The 24022-nt window shown below is 40.3% G+C and overlaps 1 protein-coding gene across 4 annotated transcripts in view; it reads left to right on the forward strand.

Moving 5' to 3' along the window:
• furinb (furin (paired basic amino acid cleaving enzyme) b) overlaps nt 1-24022 on the forward strand; it is an 80233-nt gene that overhangs the window by 17943 nt on the left and 38268 nt on the right. For all 4 annotated transcript variants that reach the window (XR_005076640.1, XR_005076641.1, XR_005076642.1 and 1 more), the window contains exon 3: nt 18943-19041. Coding sequence is in view for 1 of the 4 variants with exons in the window: in XM_037108155.1 (XP_036964050.1) it covers nt 18943-19041 (99 nt within the window). In the remaining 3 variants the exon portion in view is untranslated. The remainder of the gene's footprint in view (nt 1-18942; nt 19042-24022) is intronic.

The raw sequence follows: 24022 nt of genomic DNA on the forward strand, positions 1-24022 counted from the left end.
CGTTAACTTTTGTTCATAGTGAAGAATGAAGCTGCAATATAATGCAGCCTCAGCCTCAGTTACAATAGCCACCAGTTTGCTATTTTTTTTTTTTTTTTTTGTGAGCAATTGCTGCAACATCTTACACCCACAACTGTTCTCTGTGAGATATACTGTATATATTCAGCTATGTAGCATGGTAGACAACATATTGTCATGGCTTGTGACCTTATAGACATATCATTGTGATATGCCAACACATTTAGAGGCTTTTGTGTGCATGTGTGCTTGTCAACTCATTTGTGGTTTTATTTGCACACCTATGTCAGCATCTACAATAATTGTACTTGTAGATATTTGTCCTTGGGAAAATGAGGAGAGAGAAAAAAACACAAAACATTTAAGTCCAGCTCATTAACAGGTATCATCACAAGTAAAAAAAAAAAAAAAAAAAAGGTTTGAGGCTAAGCAAAATAAACATTATTTGTTCAAGTGAGTTTTTATGTTAGATATGTATTATTCACCTAAATGAAAATAGTGACGATGTAATGCAGGTCATGAACAGCCTGATAACAAATAGAATTTTAAATTCCTGTAATCTTAGTGTTTTGTCAAGGCTTAGTCAGAATTGTGTTGATTAGCCTGTATGGTAGTTTTGGAGGTTTTACTTTGTGTTGTTGGTTTGAAAAGGGAGGGTTAGGTGGGTTAGCTTTACAAAGTAGATTGCCAAACACATTACGCTGTTGAATGAATCTTTACTCTAGAACAGTCTTAAATGAAATTGAACAATTCACATTTCAGAAAGACATTGCTTGTTGCAAGGCTGTTGTGTGACATTAGTTAGTATAGGTTATTATGGCATTATTTTCTATCCATGTTTGTCCTTGTAGGTTCTCTTTACTGCATTTTCCTGATGGACTCAATATGTGCACACCTGCAGCCTTTTCTGTATAACATTATTCATATAGATCCTTGGCCTCTTTTAATTTTATTTAATTTTTCTATCATTTTATTCATATAAGTTGTGTTTGCCTGATCTGTGTTTGCCTGATCTGTATAACACTCAGCTCTGTATGAAGTGCATTAAAATATGTGTTATTGCAGTGGCCAAGGCTCATCAGCCTGTTGACACACTTTTACAATATCACTGTGAAACTTTTAGAGGATCACTAAGTCCGACTTGGCCTGTAGGTGTTTTAATGAATCATTCATTGGATCGAAACATAAATTATAAATGATGCCAATTCAAAACATTGATCTGCTAAAAGAAAAAATCAAAGTACTCTGTGTCTTTAGAGACAATCAATATGAAACAATTAGAATTGCAGTAATCAAACTGAAATGAAACTACTGCCAGGATTAAAAAGCGGAAACTGGCACTTTCACTGCTATTACCATTACTGCCGTTTCTAATGCTGCCACTGATAATAATATAAATGCTCAGATTTCTGCTGATAATGTCGCTGTTGCTAAGGCCACAGCTACTGTAATGCAAGTAATGCTGCTAAAATGTAAACCAAACCCTGCAGGTACTCATAAATACACAGTTAACCAATATATAATTAAGTAACAAATTTAATTTGTGTTTCCCGAAATAAAAGTGAATAACATCAAGAAATAAAATGATGATAATCCCTCTTGAAGCAAATTTGGAGCTTGAATAATGAAAACAAAACCCTGTTAAGCCAGTAATCCACACACCTGCTAAGCATTTTTTAATGTCGGAGAAAAAGCTTGCACTTCTTTGCTGTTACGCTGTAGAGCTTGGGCGCTCATTTGTTATCCTACCCCAGGTTAAAAAAAAAAGCTTTGCACAGACCTTGAGTCAGCCTTGGGCCCTCCGCATGGGGAATAACCTCTAAGCAATGTACATGCCAAACAACAGGACTGCTCAAGCAATGTTCAAGAGTTACTCACTGCTCAGCCATGGTTGTTTTCACTGTTAAGATACAACAATCATATCGTTCCCACCTTTCCTTCTTCTTGGGAATATTCCAACCGTGGCTTTGAGAAAATGTTATTAGAAATGTGATATGTGCGGGTATCATGAGAGGTATAAATGAAAATAAGAATTAGAAATAAAACAATGCAGTTATATGTGAGGGGGAAATTGCTACCCAGAGGTGAGAGAGAGAGATCAGATTAATGCTCAGTCGGTATTACATTCTGCTCAGAGAACGCCTCTTTTTATCCCTGCTCCATGTACTAAAACATGAAAAAGCAAAGACGTTGCAAGCTGAAGCCTACAAGTGTACAAACAGCAAGTAATATGACTGTGACTGAGGACATGGGACAAGTGATTAAGAAGTTATTAGTTTTCTCTGCATGACATGTCTCATATCTTTGGGTAACTCACAATGTTATCTTGTATTTGATATTTTTAATTTCTTTAATTTCATATCCTGTTTGGATGCCAGTATAATGCCTCGAATTTTTCTCGTTATTCGTTTTAACGTGCAACCAGTCAATATTGCTGAATATTTTAAGACCCCATGAAATGTAAATCAGGGCTCAGTGCACAGTTGATTTTGATAAAAAGGAGTTATGGACAGAATTTCAGCAGGGGTTCACTGCTGAGTGTCTGCACTGAATTCATAATGCGTAGAGTATTCTTTTAATTTGAAGAGATATTGATTAAAACCACGCAGGCAGTGCAGAAATACTGCATTTAAAATTGTGATTTACATAGCTTAACTTAGTGGGAGCACTAGCTGTGAATTGAAGCTAGTCCGATATTCTTACAAAGAATTTCTTCTCTAGGAAACCCTCCTCTGCTACATGCACATTAAGCTCATTAGATAACACAAGATGTCAGCTCAACTTGATGCATTATAGTGCCAAATGTCTTTGTCTTTGTTCACAGTTGCATTTGAAGAAAAGTGGGTTTCGCATGTCAGGCCGTTTCAATTATGGATTTCCACTATGCGTGTTGTTTCTGCCGCCTCTGATGTTCAAGCAGAGCATGGTGCTTCAATACAAAACCAGCATGGGATCATTTTTTATTCTACCTAAGGGGGTCTTTAATGGAAAAAAAAAAGGAAAAATCATTGATAGTCATTAAACATTACTTTTTTCTCTGAGATTACAAATGACGATGTAACCTGACCTCTCTCCTGGGCTGAGCCGTGTTTCACAAGTTGTGTGGAATGGAAAAATAAAGTATTAGTTTTTCCATTAATAAGAAAAAGACAGATCAAGGTAAACTTTGATCAACCAATGCTGAAAGTACCTGCACATTCATTGTTATACGCAGTCAGGCCTTCAAACCTCTTTCTTCTTCACCTTATTCTAAAGTAAGGCCTGACAAGCTGATATAATGCCAGGAAAAAGTTGTGCAGAGCGTCGTGTACTTCGTGCGGCTGTAAAACAAAGTAAAAATGTGACCTTTTGAGGAAAGCAGAATGGAGAAGTAAAAGGTCTGTGAGGCTGGAGATATCAGGCTCCCCTCTGAAGCGTGACACTCGGTCAATTGCTGGCTGATGCGATTTAGCAGAGACAAGACAGAGAGTGAGGGTGAAATAACAAGGCAGCTGAGCCTCCCTGACTCAGCCACTGTAGGGAATCAGGTTGCTTCTACTTCTTTGAGTTTACAGAAAGCTAGTAGATTTGTTTTTCCGTCAATAACTAATTTTCATTATTTAGATGCAAGTTATAAGTATTAGTTATCACTGTAGCAAGAACATACAAAGATTGAGCCAATGAATTGACTTTTGATATTTTATTTACATGTATAAGAAGTATTTAGATACCTACATCGATTATTCTCTAGAATGTATTTCAGTCAAACTCTGAACATCTGTGTAATTAGTGGCTAATGATCCATGTGGAGCCATTAGAGAGCTCTTATGTGTGTGGATGGCTGCTATCATGCAGCTCCTCAGCCACAGATGGGAGTTGTGTGCAGTAGTTACAGTAGTTAACTGACAGCCAGATAATTCTCAGTCTGACTAATGTCGAAAGAGTACCTGCCATGTCAAAAGACTGCTGTTCACGGTAGAGAGATGAATGCAGAATACTTTTGCTCCATTTCCATTCTCCTTTGTGGGCAAAGACAGAGTACGCTGCGCCGCATGAGCGGTTCGCTCTAAAATTTAAACGATGCAGGGGATCTTCAAATTGTGTTCTCTAAAGTAAAACTGACATGAAAGAATGGAGCGGTTGAACCAGAACATACCAGGGGCTTTTCGTTCAAATGGCACTTACAACCTCCGGGCTCTTAGCTCTTGATAAAGAGTTTGTCTCAGATATACTGTAATTTAAGCTGCGACTGTGGAAAATGGGCTCTGTAGGGCGAACTTATTGAATGCAGACCCTTCTATCTGTATTCACGTGGAGACCTTAGCCAATGAGGCTCATCCCCTTGTGAATCTTAACCTACTCTTCCTTCTACACATAGAAGACTTTCATTTCAGGCTGCTTTCCTTAACTCAAAGACGGTATCCACACATTATGATTTATGCTTTTAGTCCACAGACCGGACAAGGAAGTTTATTTATGAATACTCCTTGGTCATAATAACGAGTAATGCACCCACTGCTTAAATGCCTCCTCATTAAGAGGTTGGGGAGAATAGGGAGCACTATAAATTTCTGGTCTGCATTATACAGTAATGGGAAAGATGACTGCATTATTTATGTCTTCTTTTTGTGTACTCTTGTACTTATTGTAAAGCCCCCACCCCATCATACATCTGTCCTCCATCTGTGCTGCATTACTACTGCAACGGAGGCTGCAGGCTATTCTGTTTCAGTTATTGTACAGCTGGTCTAATTGGGAATATTGTAATACAAATTAACCAAATAACGCCTTTTGGTAGTGGAATAGATAAACTATACTAGACCAGACCATTGTGCTTACTTTGTATTTGGTTTACCAACACAGAGCAATGATGTGGTTAAACCCATATTCAAGTGTGGATGGTGCAGAATAACAGTCACTATTATGGCAGCAGACACGACACAATGTTGTCAGCCTTCTAAAGCAGCGTATAGGCGGAGTCAATTTTGTTGCGAGACGATCTTGCACAATTGAGCAGACTCCTTTTAAGCTATTGAACGAATGCATCAGGAGTGACTGAATGTCTTCTCCTCAGCTTTTCATCAGAAACCTAATGACATTCAGCTACTAGCTCCATTGTTGTTGTTTTTGTGTTGTAGGAGGATTGTGGGGTGAAAAAAGCAAACAGTACAGCACACCAGGCTTTCTTGATCCAGCCTTCAGAAAATCTCATGTCTCTGTTGTGGATGTATGAGGGGGAAAATGAAAAAAACAAAATGAGATTTAAAAAAGAATCCTAAAGGTTCCTTGGAGGGGGTAATCTCTCGTTCTGTTTTGCAGAAAGCCTTCCCAGTGTGTGCTCGTCCTATAGGTGCTCATCATATGATGTATCTTAGCAGTGTGCTCGTGCCATTTATCATTGTTACGAAGGTTATCATGGGAACTTGCACAAGAGTCCTTTATAATAAGTGCTCTGTTCTCGCATATGTTCAGTGCTGCAACACAAACGCATACAGCCCACACAGCAAATATGAGTGGTAGTTAAGTCCCCCTTTTTCTGCTGGATTAGATTTACGTACCCGTCTGTAAAGGGATGAATTTAAACTCTTTAATCATGAAAAAAAAGACTATGTCTGAACTCTGTTTCCCCTTCTCACAAATGGTTGTTTTCCAAACAATCTTCCTCTCATTTCCATTTCCCCTCCTGCTTCATCCTTTCTTGTATAGCGATTATGGGCATTTAGTGTGTAAAGCCTTGCTCCTACTGATCACACTGTTGTGGAGAGATGAAAAGGTTGTAAATGTCATGCCCTTTCCAGCACAGGGATGTTTTGGCTTGAATAACACTATAAAAAGCACACCTGTCATGGTTGAATGCCACGCCAGACTTTTAACAGCTTAATTTATGCGTGGTCGCTTAATATTTTAGCCGTTGTGTCACTAATACCGTCAGCCTTCATGTCCATGTTTATGCCTTGCTGACAGCAAATAGAAACCCAGACAAATTGTTTAATGGAGTGATCAAACAATTAACATCTTTCACTCTGACGGTTCTGCTGTCGGTGGAAATTAATGGGCAAGAATTTCACTCGTGAATAAACTCAGCTAAAAATGCAAATAAAATGTATGTGTATGTTAAACCTTTACAGATATTACTGTTTTCTTACTATTTTTCACAGCCTTAATGTTCAAATTCAATTTCACTGCATAGAAGTGACACCTCTGCTATGTTTTGTCATGGCACAGGTGTTCAATAACTATTTGCCAGGCTTGTCACAATAATTATGTTATTGTCTAAATGTGCTCATCGATATATGAACACAACCAGACAAAAAGTGGCTTAATTAGTAGTATACTGCCTGTTTAGGAATGAAAGACTATACCCTTGTTTATACAGCCCCAGGGTTCATTTTAATTGTTATTTTCTATGTTTTTTACTTTCCTCATGTTCCATTTATTTAGGATATTTTTAGATTTTTTTTTCACATTCCAATATATGTATGTTTTAGGAATTAAATGTTCATTAACTCTTTAAAAGGCTGTACATACAAAAGGGTATGCATAATTTTGCATTTATATTATCATCATATTATCAGTGTCATTAATGGTCCTAGGGGGGCAATACCAATTTTTGTTTTTATTTTCAGGAACAATACATTAGTAAAGTAGTTATCATGGCAGTCGTACTGTTTAAGAGGCTCTGTGTAACCATTTGTAGCTTTTTACATTTTTTAATCACAATTTTACGGGCCATATGTGAGCAGATTGTAACGTGACATAATAAATGAGAGCTTCCCTGTCTCTCTTGGTTGCCTATATAAACCTGTGGTTTGTTTAAAATGTTTAATATTGCTGGACTGTGTGTTTCTTTTCGAAGGCCTCTGGTCGATTTTCTGCAGCAGTCCAAAGAATGTGAATTTAAGCGCGCTCTCGAGTACATCGTCTCATTGCCTCTCTCTGTTCTGCTAACAGAGAGCAACGGTAGCTAACTTAACTTTAGAAATGGAGTTGGCTAACGTAAACTAATGGCGACAGAGTCCCTTTAATCAAGATTTAGATTTAGAATTGAATTTGTCTTGCCCTGGGTTTCTGATGCATTTGTGCTTTGACTCATAGCAGTGCTGTGCTTTAAACTGCTCCCCCTCCCCACCAGACTTGGGCACAGAGCCAGCTTCCTCACAGAGGTTATTTCAGGTTATTCTGAAGGTTTCCATTCCCAATTCACAGAGACCTCAATTCTCCAACTCTTAAGACACAATGTTTTGAAGTCCTCAGCTGTCTGCGCTTTTGTGGTTCAAGGTGTTAGTGTTCCATGAATCTGAACCAGGCTTGGTTCAAAGTCCCACACACCCTTCCAGTCTTGCTGCTCTCTTTCATTGGCCACTGCAAACCTATGTACTGGTCCCATCCTGAGAGACGAACAGAGAGAGCTGCAGACTCGACTCCTGAGAGTCTTTTTTTGATCTATGAGGCCACTGTGGAGGGTCTACTTTTTTGTGGTGTGAACAAGCAATGTAAGAATATGTTCTGGCAGACTGTATAACAATAACATTCTTTGAATTCAAAACACGTAATAATCTGCACAGTACAGAATTTATTTTGGTATAGCTCTGTGCAACTTGGTTTCACTACTGCTGAGCTGAGATGATACTTTGTCTTTTTTTTTTTTCATCACATCTAGGTTTTTTTTTTAATTACAAAGCCCTGCTTTGTTGCGGTATATATGAGAAAATAACTTCAAAGTTTCAGGTAAAAATCTATTGTTTTGTGCAAAAGCTCAAACATCAAGAAAAATGTCTGCTAAATAAAGATGAGATTCAAAATTGGAATGCAAATAGAACACCACAGTATTTTAGCTTTTATCTTGCTTTGAGGAAAATGAATGTGACAAATGAATTGGATAGTGTATGTTATTGATTATCATGCGTCACAAAGTGTGCACAGCAGTGTGTGTATGTATGTGTAAATCTATAATGGCACATGCACAGTTTGAAACGACAAAGAAAATTAAGCTGTCATTTCATATTATTACCACTCATCAATTAGGCTGTCAACTGGATCTGTGTTCTTTTTGAGAGCCTACTAAATTTTGGCACTTGGTATAAAAATGATGAAAAGCTGAAGATTGGTGCTGTATTCTTGGTCAAGTTAGTTGTCAGTCTTGTGTATTTATTCTTTGATCGCATGTATTCTATTTTGAGACAAAGTAGTTGTACGCCTGCTGTGCAAACCCAGCATTAAACGAGGACAGCAACTCGCACAAGTTTTTAAAATAGATGACAATCATTACCACTCATCACTATTTTAAAAGTGTCCTCTAATTTCCCAGTGGTAAAACTAGATACACATCTCAGACTCACTCGACTGTAGACAACACATGTGCTCACTCTCAAACCTCTCAGGCAGCTCAGAGGGACACAGACGTTGAAAGACACACAGGCTGCTAATTTTGTAAACTTAGTCGCGGGGGAACACAGCACACTCAAGTGTGCCACACCTGGGACACACATGGTAACAGAGTGGAATAAGATAGACTCCCTTATCATACAGTATACCGTCAGTGGGGGTGTCAGGAGTCTGAACAATCAGGGCAAATTATCAGGATTAGGAAGAGCAAACTAATATTGTTTGTCACATGGGTGGAGGAAAGTCCTGCAGGCCAAATGTGCTGCCAAGGTTGGATGATGTCTCTTTTGAAGATTTTTTTTTAAGGAAGTCTAGCAGTTACCATGGCACCTGTGTGTACTGGTATAACCCCATATTTGCAGTTGAAAATAACTTTTTCTTTTTTAATTCAAGCTGTAAGGTCATGTTCACTGTTTGAAGATAAATCAGACATTAATCATAACTCTGTCTTGCTGGCATTATTGCCATAATCTGAATCAAAAATGTATTTTTTCCTTGCAATTAGATGTGTACACTGGTTTCTGGAGAGGTTTTTACAGTGTGCATCTCCATCTATTTAAATGACAAAAGGACCATAGAATAGAGGTACGCCAGGAGCACAGTGCTGGTGACCCTCTCTGAGCAGACAGGCACAGACAACACAGTCTTGACACTGAAATTGCAGTGCAGATTGCCTGTGACACACCTAAGCTCTTGCACCTTTTGACCCACTGCTGTGCATGGCAAGTCACCCAAGATGCTTAACTGTGCAGGCAAGGAAAAAGTATTATAGCACAGCAGGAAATTGCTACAAACACGGAATCCATAATGTCCTGAAAGATGTACAGCACAGTAGACAGTAGATAAATGTGAACATTTGCATTCACCTGCAGCCTCAATCTGTCAGGTTTCCTCCCCAGTTTATAACTGGGGAGGAAACCTGAGCAGATAGTGAGTCATGAATGATTTTAATAAGTGTCTCAACATGAAGAGAGGGATAGAATGGAACCACTGAACGTGTCAGTATTAATAGAACGAACCAGAGGAAGAGTCGCAGGGGACTGGTGAGTGAAATACACACAGAGTAAAGGAATTAAACTGACGATTCCTGAATGGAAATAGAAGTGGAACCTATTTACGCCGGTTCCCGAAAACTAGGGTGACGGAGCCTGACAGAGGCTGTTCTGGCAGCAGCGAATTCAGCATAGGTGATGTGGAAAAGAGCAGTGGGCTGAGTTACACTCGGCAAATGAATAATCCAGCAGCCTCACAGAATCCCAGCGCTCTTAAGCAGGCCACCGTGCGAGGAGCATGCCGGAGGGGACAGCTGGAGGCTGGGGTTGTCTTTTTTTTATTGATCTCATCACACATGTAGAGCAAAAGAAAGGGATCTAGAGGAGCGAGTGTGTCTGGTACATGTTGGTGAGCATGTTGGTGTTTCTCTGTCGCTTTATGACGTTTGAGTGAGACTGTTAAGTGATTTCCCTCTTAAGGGGTTTTGTTTTTTCATGCAGAAGGGTCACATTTTCTTGCTGTATGTCTGAAGGTGCTGACAGTTTCCATTTTCCTGAGCTGAGCCCTTGAAGTGAAGGGCACACACTAGGCAGGGGACGTTTTGCACATTTCCATTTCAGTAGTCCATCACTGCTGCCGTACACCCATGGTGCCCCTTTTCAGTGCTCTCGCCTCCCCTCGTGCAACCATTGATAGAGTGACTGATCTGTGTCTATGAAAAATCAATAGGACAACCCTTTGAGTGCTCCTCACATTGATTTTTCATGGACTGTAGTTACTGTACTAACAAGAAGCAGGCTTTTCATTCCTCAGGAAGTCTGTTGTTTCATGACTCTGCAGACAACAGGTTGAAACAGTCATGATGGAGCATAAGGGCACCATTAACATAAATGAGTGGAGGAGGAGAGATTTTTTGTGTCAAGTGCAGATTGTGTGTAGTGCTCACCTCAGATCATAGAAGCTTTTTCCATTTTTATGACATGGTAATCAAGGTGACATGGTGCCTCCGGCACAAACTGAAGGCCAACAGCACTCAGGTTCTGCTTGTGCACCACAACACCTCTGAATACTAAGCACTTAAATGTTGTCAATATTTCAGAAGATTTCCAATTGCAACAAGGTTTCTGTTAATTCACTCTCCTGCAATATTTTTGTCTCCCTCCTCATTTGCATAGTGCTATGCTTCATTGCCTTAGCTCTTTGTCAGATGCATTCACCGTGGTACATTTTGTTTCTGTAGCTTCTTTAGATCCAAAGAGCACTGATGCTGTTCATCTGCAGAATGTCTGTTTGTACTCTACCCCTCTCCCGACAGCCTGGAAATTAACCCAGTTTGATCTCAATCCTTTGCTTTCCGCTGAGGTTGTTTTCATATATCATCGAGTCTCCTCCTGTTTTTCCTCATGGCAAGAGGAAGAGGCCCCATGTGGGCCCTGTTTCAGCAAAGATTGTGTTTACCAGTGCATCTGAATCCATGTTAGTCTATCTCCCATCCCCCACCCTATTTCTTGCTAAATGAAAGGTAACAGAAGCATTACATGGAGAGTTGCCTAGCTTCCGTCACCCTTAGGACATCACAGACCATTGCTCTGTAACGTCAGAGACGGTTAGAAGAATAATTACTGGTATCACCAATGCATAGTGGAACCAGCCCCAATTCCGCGCTGAGGTACTGCATAAGGCAAATGGATCCAACTCTCCCTTGACACCATGAATATTTGTCGCTCCGGTGAAGCATAGTTAAAGTTGGGTGTTTGCTAATTTGGTTAGCACATTCCTCCAACCAGGACAGGGATTTGAGACTTAAGAATCACCCCCGTGGGATAAATCTCAAATTAAAGAGGCAAGGAGCGATCTGAAATATTTAATATGTCTCTCTTTCACACACACACACACACACACACACACAGACCCTCCTTCACATGCAGTGTCTTTTTTATCTTTCTCAGTCTCCCTTTCTCAAGGCCATAGCTTTGAATCTTTGGAGTGCCTGTGTGTGTCTGTTTCTGTGTGTGTGTGTGTGTGTGTGTGTGTGTGTGTGTGTGTGTGTGTGTGTGTGTGTGTGTGTGTGTGTGTACATGTTCGTATTACTTTAAACACCAGAATCTTTGTGAGTTCCAGATGCTTGCTGGATGGATCAGTGCCACTCTGAGCAAGGATGGTCTCCGTGGTGATATTCCTTTACTCTGTGTGTGTGTGTGTGTGTGTGTGTGTGTGTTTGTTTTTTGATAAGGGACAGAGCAAGGAGAGCGGGGCTTATCTTTTCACTGAAAAATCAGGAATCCTATCTTTTTGTGTGTGTGTGGGTGTGTGTGTGTATGTGTGTGTGTGTGTGTGCAGAAAATGCATGAGAATGAGATTCATACTCCCAGGCCATTTCATTTTCTGGCCCAATCTAACTTTAAACCCTTTGCATTAAGGCATAAGAGATACGGTGTAGATTCACCATGTTTTATTCAGGCACAGAATCACAGAGTGATACCATCATTGATAAGAATTACAAGGCAGTAGTCATTTACCGTGACGGAATTGTATAAATTAAGTTTTATGATAATGTTAGCCAAAGGTCAGGCATCAGTAGAGCCTCTATATTTCTGCTATCGTAGCGTCTACAGTGACACATTCCTTTTGTACCCATTTCCTACTTGATTTTCCACCATCTACACACATATTTTCCTGTGATATATTCCTTTCTCCTGCCTCTCTTTCATGTCTCTCCTTTCTTTTCACATTCTCTCTGTGCCCTACTCTCCCAGAATATGAAGAACTGTTCTGACTGGACACACCTTGATTTAGAATCCCTTTACGTTCAAGGTCTTTATGCCCTTTCTCTACAACTATTAGAACAACCCTTCTGTATATTTTTATACCACTGCAGGTATGGTCTTCATAGGCATTTTGTTAAATCTTCACTATTCAGCCACATAATTAGCAGAACGTTTTTTTTTGTGTGTGGCTGTTTCCCAAGACAGCAAGTCCCTGGAGCTGGTGGATGTGGCCAAGGCGGGCTACATGCAAAATCGGAGCTAAGACACAAACAAATAATTACCCTTCATTTGAAAACACTCAATTAGCCTCTGTTTCAGAGTAAAATAATGAGCCTCTCCCACTAAGCGGAACCCCAGAGTTTCAGCAGTAATTAGTCTAAAAGATGGCAACCCAGTGGCTCAGTGGACGATAATAACATGACTGTTATATTAGCCCAACAGCAAATGCTCCTCTATACCAACACAAGAGCATGTTTGCTGTGTATATAAAGCAACAAAGGAAGCACCCATTTCAGTAGGGTTAGCATCAATGAGTGTTTTTGTGTGAATGAGCAACATAGATAAAAGGAGAGGCAGCGTATAAGAGGAAAGGCCAGTGAAGAGAAAGGGTTGGTGTGGTGCGTGGCAATCAATGAGCTCCGCTGTGCTGCTGACATTTCTATCTCAGACATGCAACAGAAGCAGCCTCTGAGTGCCTTTCTACTGTACAGAGGAAGAGAATTGTGTGCATTTAGCATTTATGTAGCTGCCTCCATCAAGGTTAGTGGAATCATATATCACTGGCTGTGAATTAAGGTGCTCAGTGTTTAGAGTGAAATACTATCATTGCTGTGTCTCTAACCAACCATTGATTGCTAGCGTTTTTCCTTGAAGGATGGGTCTGATTGATGCCAATTCCAATAAGGTGGATTTGCATCTGTGCACTTTGCCCAAGCTTAGGAGAATTCACTAAATGTGGAACTCGGTCACAGTCAATATAAGTATGGTGGACCTTTAAGCTCCAATGCTAGATACTGAATATTTGTATTCAGTTCCCATGCTGAATGCTTACAAACACACACCAGTCCATGCGCACACACTCCTCTTCTACTGCCTCTACACTCCCACTCTGAATATTGGAATTCTTCTGAGTCTCCCTGCAGAATTTCAGTTTGTTGATAAGCAAAATTAGATTTTATTATGTACCTTCGCCGTCGCCTATCACTTGAGACAACCGCATCGTCTCGAGCACGAAACAAATTTCAGGCACATTTCTCAACAAGTGCACTGCATAATTTTATCCTTGCCAGTTTGATGAGAGCGGAAAGAAAAAAACTTTCACTCGTTTCAAATCAGTTTGTAACATTGGAGAGTTGCCTAAACACTTGTATGCACATACAGCGCAATGTGAAATAACATTAGGTTACAGCCCAGTGAAAGCTTGCTACATTTCTGTTTTCGGCACCGCTGAGCTGAGGCCAATCCCCTGTGGCCAATATTGACTTAACAACTGTGGCGGTAGATGGCTAGAGACCAAGGCAGCCACCATAGAAGAGAGCAGAACAGGATACAGCAGAATATGGGATGTAGGAGACACACCGTGACATTACTTTCAGTGACCTTGAAGTGTAACAACCACTCTGACTGATAATGTCAGCAGATAGCTTGAATTCCCTCGTGGAGTGAGAGTAATACCATGAGAGTGACCTCTGATATGAGATGTGCTGTGATAAACAGTGGCTTTTTAACTTCCATAGCCCAACAGTTAGGTAAAGGATTATTAGAGGGAGAGAAAAAATCAAAATTAAACATTAATGTGGTGAGTGTGCTGACGGAATGGTGAAAGAACCCGGCGTGCATCTGGTTCGTGCCTCTTTGATGCTTCACATCGCTCTTGGACTGACAGAATGCTTTTGATAAGCAATGTTAATGTCAGTTGCACTCAAAGTCAGCCCAAGCGTAGACTCCCACATCTGTCTGTCTCACACAACTGCACACTCTTTTAAGTACAAAGTTGTTAAAATTACAAACTTGGAATACTTGACATTCACATCAGATGAACCCAATTTGGACTAATCTCACTTCATAAATGATGCCGTCAAAGAATTTAAGTTCTCCTTGTGATGAGCTAGGGAGTCCAACCAGAAACAGACGGAAAGTTTTTCGTGATAACCACTCTTGATATCCACGCTACAGACTCACAGACCCAGCAAAGTCAGGTTCAAGAGAGGGCAGTCCCGTTGTGAAGCTACATCTCGGTATTTCTATGGTAAATGGCTGGACCGGGCAACAAAATCAAACATCACAGTATTTTAACCAAAACTGTCATTGATATTGAGAAAATATAGTAGAGATGAATATTGGTACTTACACAAAATATTAGCATAATGTGATTTTTGATAGCTAATCATGTGGATATAATGGTCAAGTGGTAAAGACAAGTCAAAGGCATGAAGTAGAAAATTACATCACTTGCCATATCACAGTATGGCGTTGGGTGATATGTAGTTTCAAATAATGATAATAATGTAATATAAATATGCATATTTTCCTGCAGTTCACTCAAAATATTGTACTGTGTGATACGCTTTTCTTGTCCTCGAGAGAATCTCAATGGATTTCAGAACACCATGAAAAGTGTTCAGTGAAAGGTTCACATATGGACTTCTTCGGAGCTTGCATCTTTCAAAGGTCTTTTCAGAGGACCTGGATATATTATTGTGCTCCATATACTTTGTAAGAAAAGTTTACAAGGACATTTTTATTGTAATCTGTCCTTTCACTATCTACTGCTTTCACTATCTGGGAACATTAACAACTCTGAAATATTCTTTTGGGTGTCGTAAAAGGAATAAGATATGTCTCTTTAAGACCTGAATGCACAGACTCCAAAGTCATTTATAAGTAAACCTCTTATTCAACCTGATGAAAGTCCATCCCATTATCTTAAAGGTACTAAGATTCTAATACAATTTTAGTAAAATCTCTTATCTCTTGAAGGCTTATCCTAGACTCACGTGTAATATCCTACTGAACACATTGAGTGCATGCTTGCCGAAGTCAAGGCAGCTTCAGACTCTCACATGCCACTGGAAATACATGTCTGAAGAATGTTGTGGTTCTTCATGTCCACAATGTGAAAATTTGTGTTGATTTAGATTTGACCTGAGAGAGACCTTGGGGAACGCTAAGAACGTAATATTCATCTGTGACGACCATATTTTAGAGATTGTCAACTATGTAAGTACATTCCAAACCCAAGTGGAATATTCTTAATTAATTTAGATTTTAAATTATTTAGACCAATTTTTACTCTTAATGGCTGATGTGATTCAAAACGTCAAAATCTCAAGTGATGTTTTTTGGGGGGGAAAAGCCAAGTCAGTCAATGGTTGTGTCGAGTCGAGTCTTTCATTATAGATAGTAAGGTTCCAGTCACTCCAACCTTGTATTTATGAAGAGAAAAGTAAAGTAAAAATAACTAATATACATAGTTATTACTTATATAAGCTTATTTATTCTCTAAAAATACAAAACTTAAAAACTAGTAATTTAGAGTCTGTATGTCTCAAGTGAATTCAAGTCCCAAGTCTTAAACTTCTGAGTCAAAGTCAGATCTTAAGTTGTTTATTTTCTGTCAAGCAAGTCGCAAGACAAAAAACATTGACTCGAGTCAACTAGAGCCCAAATCTCTGGTGAAAGGATTATCTGCTGATTTGTGTTAAAGATTAACCTCGAGGCTACATGAAGGTAAAGACAGGATAGAGATGGGAGAGAAACAACTAAAGTGAGAACTACCTGAAAAAGCTACTTCTAGCACTGCTCAGTGGGAAAGTGTAAAGGGCAGTATGCCTCTAATGCAGACTCAGAGCATAGTGGCAGGGTGACTAATGACCCCAAGTGCTCTCAATTATTATCGCTGGCACACATGCACAGACACGCGCGCACACACACACACACACACACACACACACACACACCGTGTGATTCATTTTGGTACAGACTGTAGAAAGGCATGACTCAGCCACGCTCATGGAGAGCTACACCAACATTTCGATCTCCATCTCAATTTCCCAAGGCCCATAGACTCTAGGTCTAAATGAGGACATCAGCACTTCAGGAAATAGGTTTGTCCCAAAGAAAAGCCACCCCAGTGCAGTGCAAATTAGCCTCCTGCCCTGCCGCAATCAATGTGAAAGTGGGTCTCATTAATTTCTTGGGTCACACCTCAGTCTTGCATTATTCAAGGCCATTTCGTTTTGCGTGGCTTTTGACGTTATTTGTCTCGACGGGTTGTCTGTAAGGTCAGGCGCTGATCGTCTAATTTACTGAAGATATAACAGCATCAACTGAGTGTCTTCAATGGGAACACACTGTTATATGGCATGACGCCCGTTTTTAAGGCTGGATTACAGAAAAGTTGTGTATTTCTGAATTTACAAGACTGTTCTAATACTTGCCTTTACCCACTCAAGTGCTTTTTGCACAGGACTAGTATTACTTTGGGACCTTTAGTAACTCGTAATAATTGTGGAGGACAGCTGTGTCCACCACATATTACCTACCATATTTCACAAACCTTCATATTAGACCTGTGTGGACGTTGCATATAAATGAACATTACTGTAAATATGCCCAGAATTTTCATCTGTAGTCCCTGTGGTTTTGGGTTGTATTTCTTTTTAAACATCTTTTTTCTGTTGTCAGACAACCAAACAAGGAAGAATATGTTTTACAGAAGTCAGTAGCGTTTCTGTGAAATCAGCTATTTTGACGTTTAGAAGTGATGTCAGAGAAAGTCAGGAGGAACAAAAGGTTGTCATATTCAAGTAGGCACAAGTGATATATGCAGAAAGTGGGTACATTTGCTCTAAACTATATCAATAATGTGCCTGCTGGAGAACAGATGCACTGGTTCTGAAAGTTGATGTTTCATGGAGCCTTGATAATGTCAGTAAATATGAGTAGAATACAGACTTTGCTTATCCTGTGCGTGGGGTCTAAATCACATTAGGTCCCTTGGTAATACTCGTCCTGTGCAAATAGGGCTTGGTCATTCTATCCACATTACTGAATTTTTCAAAAAATCTCATTGTTTTATTATTTTATAGAAGTACCGATAGTCATCCCAACAATATAATCAAGATATCGAGGTATTTGATCAGAATATACTGAGACATTCAATTCTTTCACCCAGAGATTTTGTGATATAGCCTTTGAATTACACAATATTATTTAAAGCTCTGTCCTTTTGCAAAGCCGTCTCCTCACAAAAGCAGCTTTATTCATCTTTTCCACACGTAAATGTGTGCTATATGAACTGCTATAATTTTTTGTATTACACAAGTTAAGACTGATGGTCACTTCAGTTTATGTGGAAATTATCACAGCAAGAGATTTAAAAATCAAGCCCTAATTATAAATATTTGACAAATGAAGTCAAATTGGCCAGCTCTAGGCTGGCAGCTTTAAATCAGTGCTGCCAGGCTTCGCCTCGGAGCTCCATCCTTCCAGTCTGGTCGGCTCGCAGACAGCCAGCCGGCAAAATCAGCCTGCAGCCCCAGGAGAGCCTTCCATCCTGCTGCGTCTGCTCTTCTCCTCCTCACAAACATCCATCCTGCCTGGTCGGCCTGTCAAACCCAGCACCCACATCCACCCTCGCCGATCCCTTCGTCATCCCACCCCCCCTCCCCTCTTCCTCCGCTCCACTGAGCTTGTGAAGGTGAGCCAGTCCCCAGTGGCGCTACTGTACAGATTGCGATGCTTCCTCTTCAAATGGAGGCAGCTCTCTCTTGTGAATACCCATGCAAAGAGTGGCAGCGCTCCTCCTCGTCTACCTCCCCCTCCACCTTTTGTTTGGTTATTTTAGTGTTTTATCGCACATTTATCTCTGGATGTCTGTATTATTTAGTGTTCCGCTCTCAGGTCAGCTGTCCTTGATCATGACTAGGGGAGGAACAGGCTGCTCTGTGTGTCACTTAAGAGCAAAACTGACAAAAAGAAAGCACTCCCTGAGGCTTTAGGCCAGTTTGGTGACAGCTGTCAGCCAATTGCTTGTCCTTAAAAGCCCTTTTATGAGCAGGACGTGTGAAAGAACAACGACAGTGGCATGAGGAATGCTTCAGTCTAACTCTGAAGGGATTCTACCGCTAATGGGTGTGCCTAATCATTTTTCATAGATACTGTCCATCTGCAGCTATATAATGGATGTCTTTCTGTCTGTGCACATCTGTGTGTGTGTGTGTGTGTGTGTGTGTTTGACATTTTCTCCAGTCTGCAGAGAGTGGTTACTTTACCCCACTTACAGGTTAGCATCTGTTCCTCTGGGTTTTGTTGCTCTGTGGAATAGACAGGCTCCTTTATAATTCTCTCTGAAAGGCAGAAATATGAATCTGAGATCTGATCAAACCCTTAAATAGATTTCTAACTCTGAACCGACTTGTGAAAATTTAAACCTTGCTTAAATAATAATAAGAGTCCCATTTTGATAGCATTCAACGGCCACAACTTTCGTTTGACTTTTACAGCGCATCTTCGACAAAGACTCTCATGATATGTTATGGGTGTTAAAATAATGGCTGGTGTATCTTTAATAATGTTACAATGCTTACGTTTCCATAAACAGTGGCGTAACAGATGTTGAATATGGACAGAGATGCCAGGCTCCAGTGTCTGTCTGTCTGTTTCAGCTCTTTCCGAAATGAACTCTATCTGCACGTTTGCTTGCGTGTGCACATGAACGCCTTGGTGAGCACGGAGCGTTATCAGGCCATCCTGTTGCTGCAGGTGAACTCATTGCTTTCCTTTTGTGTTTGTGCAGGTTTTTGGAGATTATTATCACTTCAGGCATCATGCCGTGGAGAAGAGGGCTTTGTCTGGCCACAGGGGGATGCACATCAAACTGCAAAAAGAACCACAGGTAAGACTGCTGTCAGCTCTCACAGAGCTCATTGCTGCACTCCATGTTGGCAACAAAAGGCCAAAAGACAGATTGGATTACACATCGAGAGTGTGTAAATCGCAAGAGAAGAAAAGGATGCCAGCATCAATGACAGCCTGTCAAACTGTGTATTCTTTTAAGTCAGCACCGGTCCTTCCATCTGTCCCCCTGACCCCATCCAAAGTACCATGTAGCTGTAAATGTGCAAATTATACACAGCCCAACAGCTGGGATTGTCTCTGTCTTTGGGTTTGCTTTCTCTCCAGTCTTGTTAAAAATGTTTTTCCACCTCAGTGTTAACTAGAGAGGAATATTGGCATGCATCCATAAACAAGAACATTGTCCATCCCTGAATATCATCGTCATTTGGACATCTGGTTCTGAATTTGCACACAGCCAAACCACAAATTTATACCTCACATACTGTAACTCACCCGAAATCTCATTTTCTCTATGGACCAGATGAGTCAGCTCGTAGATGCCAACATAGAGGAGAGAAAAAGGAAAACCCTGCATTGATTTTATTTCTTAAACTGAGAGAGGATTAAGCTCTTGTCAAATATGGGGAAACTTCCTTTTTCAGAAAGCAAGTTTTTCTTTTCATAGACAGTGAATTTGAAAATAACAGTGGAAGCAGAAGGAGTGGATGGAGGAGGGCAGAAAGTACTTATTATGTCCAGTTGTACATCAACCTTCATGAATAACAAGAACCTTTCTCTGTTTTTAGAAAGGTTATTGGGTTTCTTTTATTTGATGCAGTTAATGCACTGGCTGGGGACGAATATGTTGGTGAATTTTCTACACTGATTAAATTCACAATAAAAACATTACTCTTGAATATTTATTACAACTATGGAAACACAATCAAGCAGTGTACAGATTAAAGCATGTCCTCCACAGCCAACCCATCTATGCGAGAAATAATCCAAGAGGAAACAAAAGATATGATCTTGAACAAAAAGACATTTCATAGTACATAAATATTCTAATAAAATGTATAGATTATTGCACCGCTGCCTTGTTAAGGCAATAGGAGATTTGCTATTAACGTGTGAGATTGTGTGTGCATGCATGTGAAGCAAGAACTATAACGAGGTTGGTATGGTACATTTTTCAAGTCTAAGATTGTCATAACCTTTTGATAGCTATGTCCATGGATTTAATTGCTTTAACGCTAGAGCCACTGAGGGAGGGAATGTTTTTCGGACCTGAGTGGGCAACATGCCACACCAGTCCCAGCAACAAAAAATAGGGATGCTCCACAGACTTCACCATGAATGGTTTTCTCTTAACCTCCACTGTGTCTGTGGATTCTTAGTGAAGAAAATCTCAAAACCCCGAGCAACACCAAATTTGTTTGCATTGCAAGATGCAGTAATGCAAGAGAAAATATGTTCCACTGTGATTCAGATGAAATCTGCTATACATCATGCTTATATTGTGATTGACCACCAAAGCAATCATCGTGACCATTCACTGTCTTGGTTTAACAATGGTGGAACGTGCTCCCCATTGATATGAGGTCAGCAGAGACTGTACACATCTGCTGTTGTGTGTACAGTTTTCAATGAATCTTCTTTGTGCAGACTGAAATCTAATCTGTTCAGACCGCACCTTGGCCCATGAAAATGAAAAAAATATTTGTTTCTCAATGTCTCACTCGGAGCATTGTGAAGCAGTTTAGCTTATTTGGAAAAGCCAATGTATTAGCATTATTCTTGCAGTTTTTAGGTTGTATTCACACTGTTGAATGCACTCATTGTAATTTGTTCAGTTCTTAAAAAATGTTAATCAAAAACAAACTCTCTGCAGAGGTCAACTTTAGCTTTGAAGCCTTTTTTTTTGGAAGAGGAGAAAATGTTCATCCCTATTGTATTAAGACTGAGAGCATGCACAGAAAAAATACAGCCTGAATTGTTTCCATGGTACTGCCCCACTTCAGTGAAAGTTTCGGAAATCCTATTAAGATGGGTTTTTTTAATGAATATTAGCCTCTGTGTAAACATGGCTACTGATCAGCAAGCTAGTTGAATAACTGTCAACCAAGGCAAGACCAGCATGGAATAGACGTGCGAGTGTGCAGTAGGCACACTCTCTTTCAGTGCCTCTGCCACCTGACTCAGCAACACGCTGCTGCCATGTTAACATTAGAAACACTGAAGGCAGGAGTGGTAATTGCTGCTATTTAAGAGCATCTTAAAAGGTATCGGACTGGTGCTAAAAGGGGGCATTTAAGAAGTGGGAACAGACTTGGGCCATCTGTAACACGGCATGCCTGCCAAGTAGAGCCCAAGGATTCCTCCCTATATTTTCCAACTCAAGCTGGCTGGAGACGACCAATGTGATCTGACAAGCTCAGACGCCAAAGACATCATTAGTGAGATATGGTGACATTCACTGTGGCCAGTGTCAGGGGTCAGGATAAATGGACATTAACAAGGCTCTGAGAGCAGATGGGTTCAGAGGTGTCTGCCTGGGAGCAGGGAGAGTACTATGGCACAGCTGGCTATAAGGATTGTTTTGAAATATCCAAAATAAACAACATATCAGATTTAGGATGGGCATTGACAGAGGCATGGATTTTGTCATTGTTGCTGAGGAGGATTTAATGATGTAGAATACTGGATTTTAGAGTTGTGTGCACTGCCAAGTTTTTCCTCGCTCAAATGTAGGGTCGAAGGACAGAGGATGTTTACTATACAGTTTGTAAAGCCCACTGAGGCAATGTGATTGTGATTTTGGGCTATGTAAATAAAAATGGATTTGATTTAATTTGATTTGGTGGGGGGGTTGAAATGCAGAAGGAACTGTTGGCAGAACCGCAGGACTTGTTAGAAACAGGCAATAGAAAGTTGAAATCCTCCTACGTAGTGCCTGGAAAGGAGCAGAATTAATCTGTAAAATAGAAAGTGAGGTTAACTGTGTGGCCAGATTGCCTATTTCCTTTATTTGCTATATGCCATTTGGCAGTACCAAGTACAAGAGCGTCTTGAAGTTAAAACTGGAGCCCTAACAGCAGAGCCGGGGAGATAAAGACGTATCCACTATGAAGACATTTTTGACAGAAGACATTTCGTCTCACAGGTTCATCTGAGTCAGTAGTTCAAGTCAACACTGTGCTTAAACCCTCAGCCACACAGGTCGTCAGGTTTCTAGCTAAGGAGCAACAGTTTGTCCCTAGGTTACTTACACACCCACACAAGCAGAAACAGACCAAACCTTAGGCAAAGCATGACCACTGCCAAAAAACATCACAGCCAAAGTGAGTGGGTTTGTGTTTATATGTGTTTATTAGTGTGCATTTGTAAATTTGTGTGTGTGCGCGGGAGACCATCTGATCCCTGGAAAAGGGTAAAGAAGAGGTTCAGTCTCACCTACTTCAAAGAAAACACATTTGAAACGCAGTTAAACATAATGGATGGATTTGGATTAGTCAGTGCTAAGCTTTGAGCTTGTTACAGTGTTTCCTGTCTGTAATCTGGCCGCTGTCTCTCACATTACCCCCATTGTCCCTTTCCCCTGCTTGGTGGTGCTAACATGCCGCTTATCACCATCCCCTTTGAATAATCACTCAGCGGCAAGATGACATTGGCAGCTGCATAAGCTTTTACCATTATGCTTGTGAGGGTTGTTTGTCATCTCTCCACTCCACGCTGCACACCTTCTCTGTGAAGGAAAGAATCGATTTGTTTTGGGGTGGCTGCTGTTGGTTTTGTACAAACCGCAGTGGAAGGCAGCTTACCGCATACTGTGTTTCAGAGGGACCTTTGCCTACAATACATCTCTCTCTCTCTCTCTCTCTCTCTCTCTCTCTCTCTCTCTCTCTCTCTCTCTCTCTCTCTCTCTCTCTCTCTCTCTCTCTCTCTCTCTCTCTCTCTCTTTACTACTCTCTTTTGCCTCACTATTACAGGATGGCATTGTTCTATATTTTTCTGACTGTCACATAAACTCATAATGTTGAACACTAAATCAAGCAGGTTGTCTCTCAGTTCTCTCAGACTTCCACACTTGTCCACTGATTCCTACTGAAGACACAAATGTTTGAATAAGATTTACCCGAGTGACAGGAGGAAATATTGTATTTGTTGGGGACTATGGGGACTGCCGATTATTTAAAAGAACAATAGATAAGCAGTTTAGGCTTTTGCCTGAAAAAATGGCTTGAATGATTAATTGAATATCAAAGTAGTTACCGCTGCCATGTCGGTTATGTTTTCAAATGTGTCTGTTTGTTTGTTCCTTGGTTGGTTGGTTGGTCAGCAAAGTTACACAAAAACCACTGAATGGATCTCCATGATACTTGGATGGATGATGGGTCTTGGCGCAGATTGAACCCAATTAAATTTTTCTTGATGGACAAAAATCAGGCATATAAACTGTAGGTGGCTGGCATCAATAAGTGAGTATAAAATGCTGGGCCTTGAAGATGTATTTACTCTACTGTGAATGCTGCTCTAATTTTCAGTGAGACTTCTTTTGATCAGTTAATTGATTAATCCACTATCCCTTGGAGCACTGAAGACTAAGGGTGTTTATCACATTAGGTACGATTGTTTTGTTCTGTGCCATACTGAGTATGATCAGTTCTGGGTCTGGGTCCCTGATGTGAAAGCACCCTTAAAGATGGATTCTTCCCTCTCAGATTGTTTGATTTAGATTAATTTTAGAGGCTTGAACTGATACAATTATCCAGTAATTCACAAGAAAAAGCATCAAAGATTAAAGTAATTTCTTAAAAGTAAACTGAATATGAATATGTGTTTTTCTGCTCTTATATTCTGTTTATCTTCTCCCAACACTTCAAATTAATCTTGTGACCCCTCTGGAGTCCTATTAGCCCAAGGCTAGAAACACTGATTTACAGTACAAGAACATTTATCGGGATCCAGTCCAAATAAACTACAGTGCCCATGTTCATCCTAATGTGCCACAGTGGAATAAGATTTATCAGGCTTTAGAT

Source organism: Acanthopagrus latus, chromosome 8, assembly GCF_904848185.1.
Source record: "Acanthopagrus latus isolate v.2019 chromosome 8, fAcaLat1.1, whole genome shotgun sequence".
NCBI lineage: Eukaryota > Metazoa > Chordata > Actinopteri > Spariformes > Sparidae > Acanthopagrus > Acanthopagrus latus.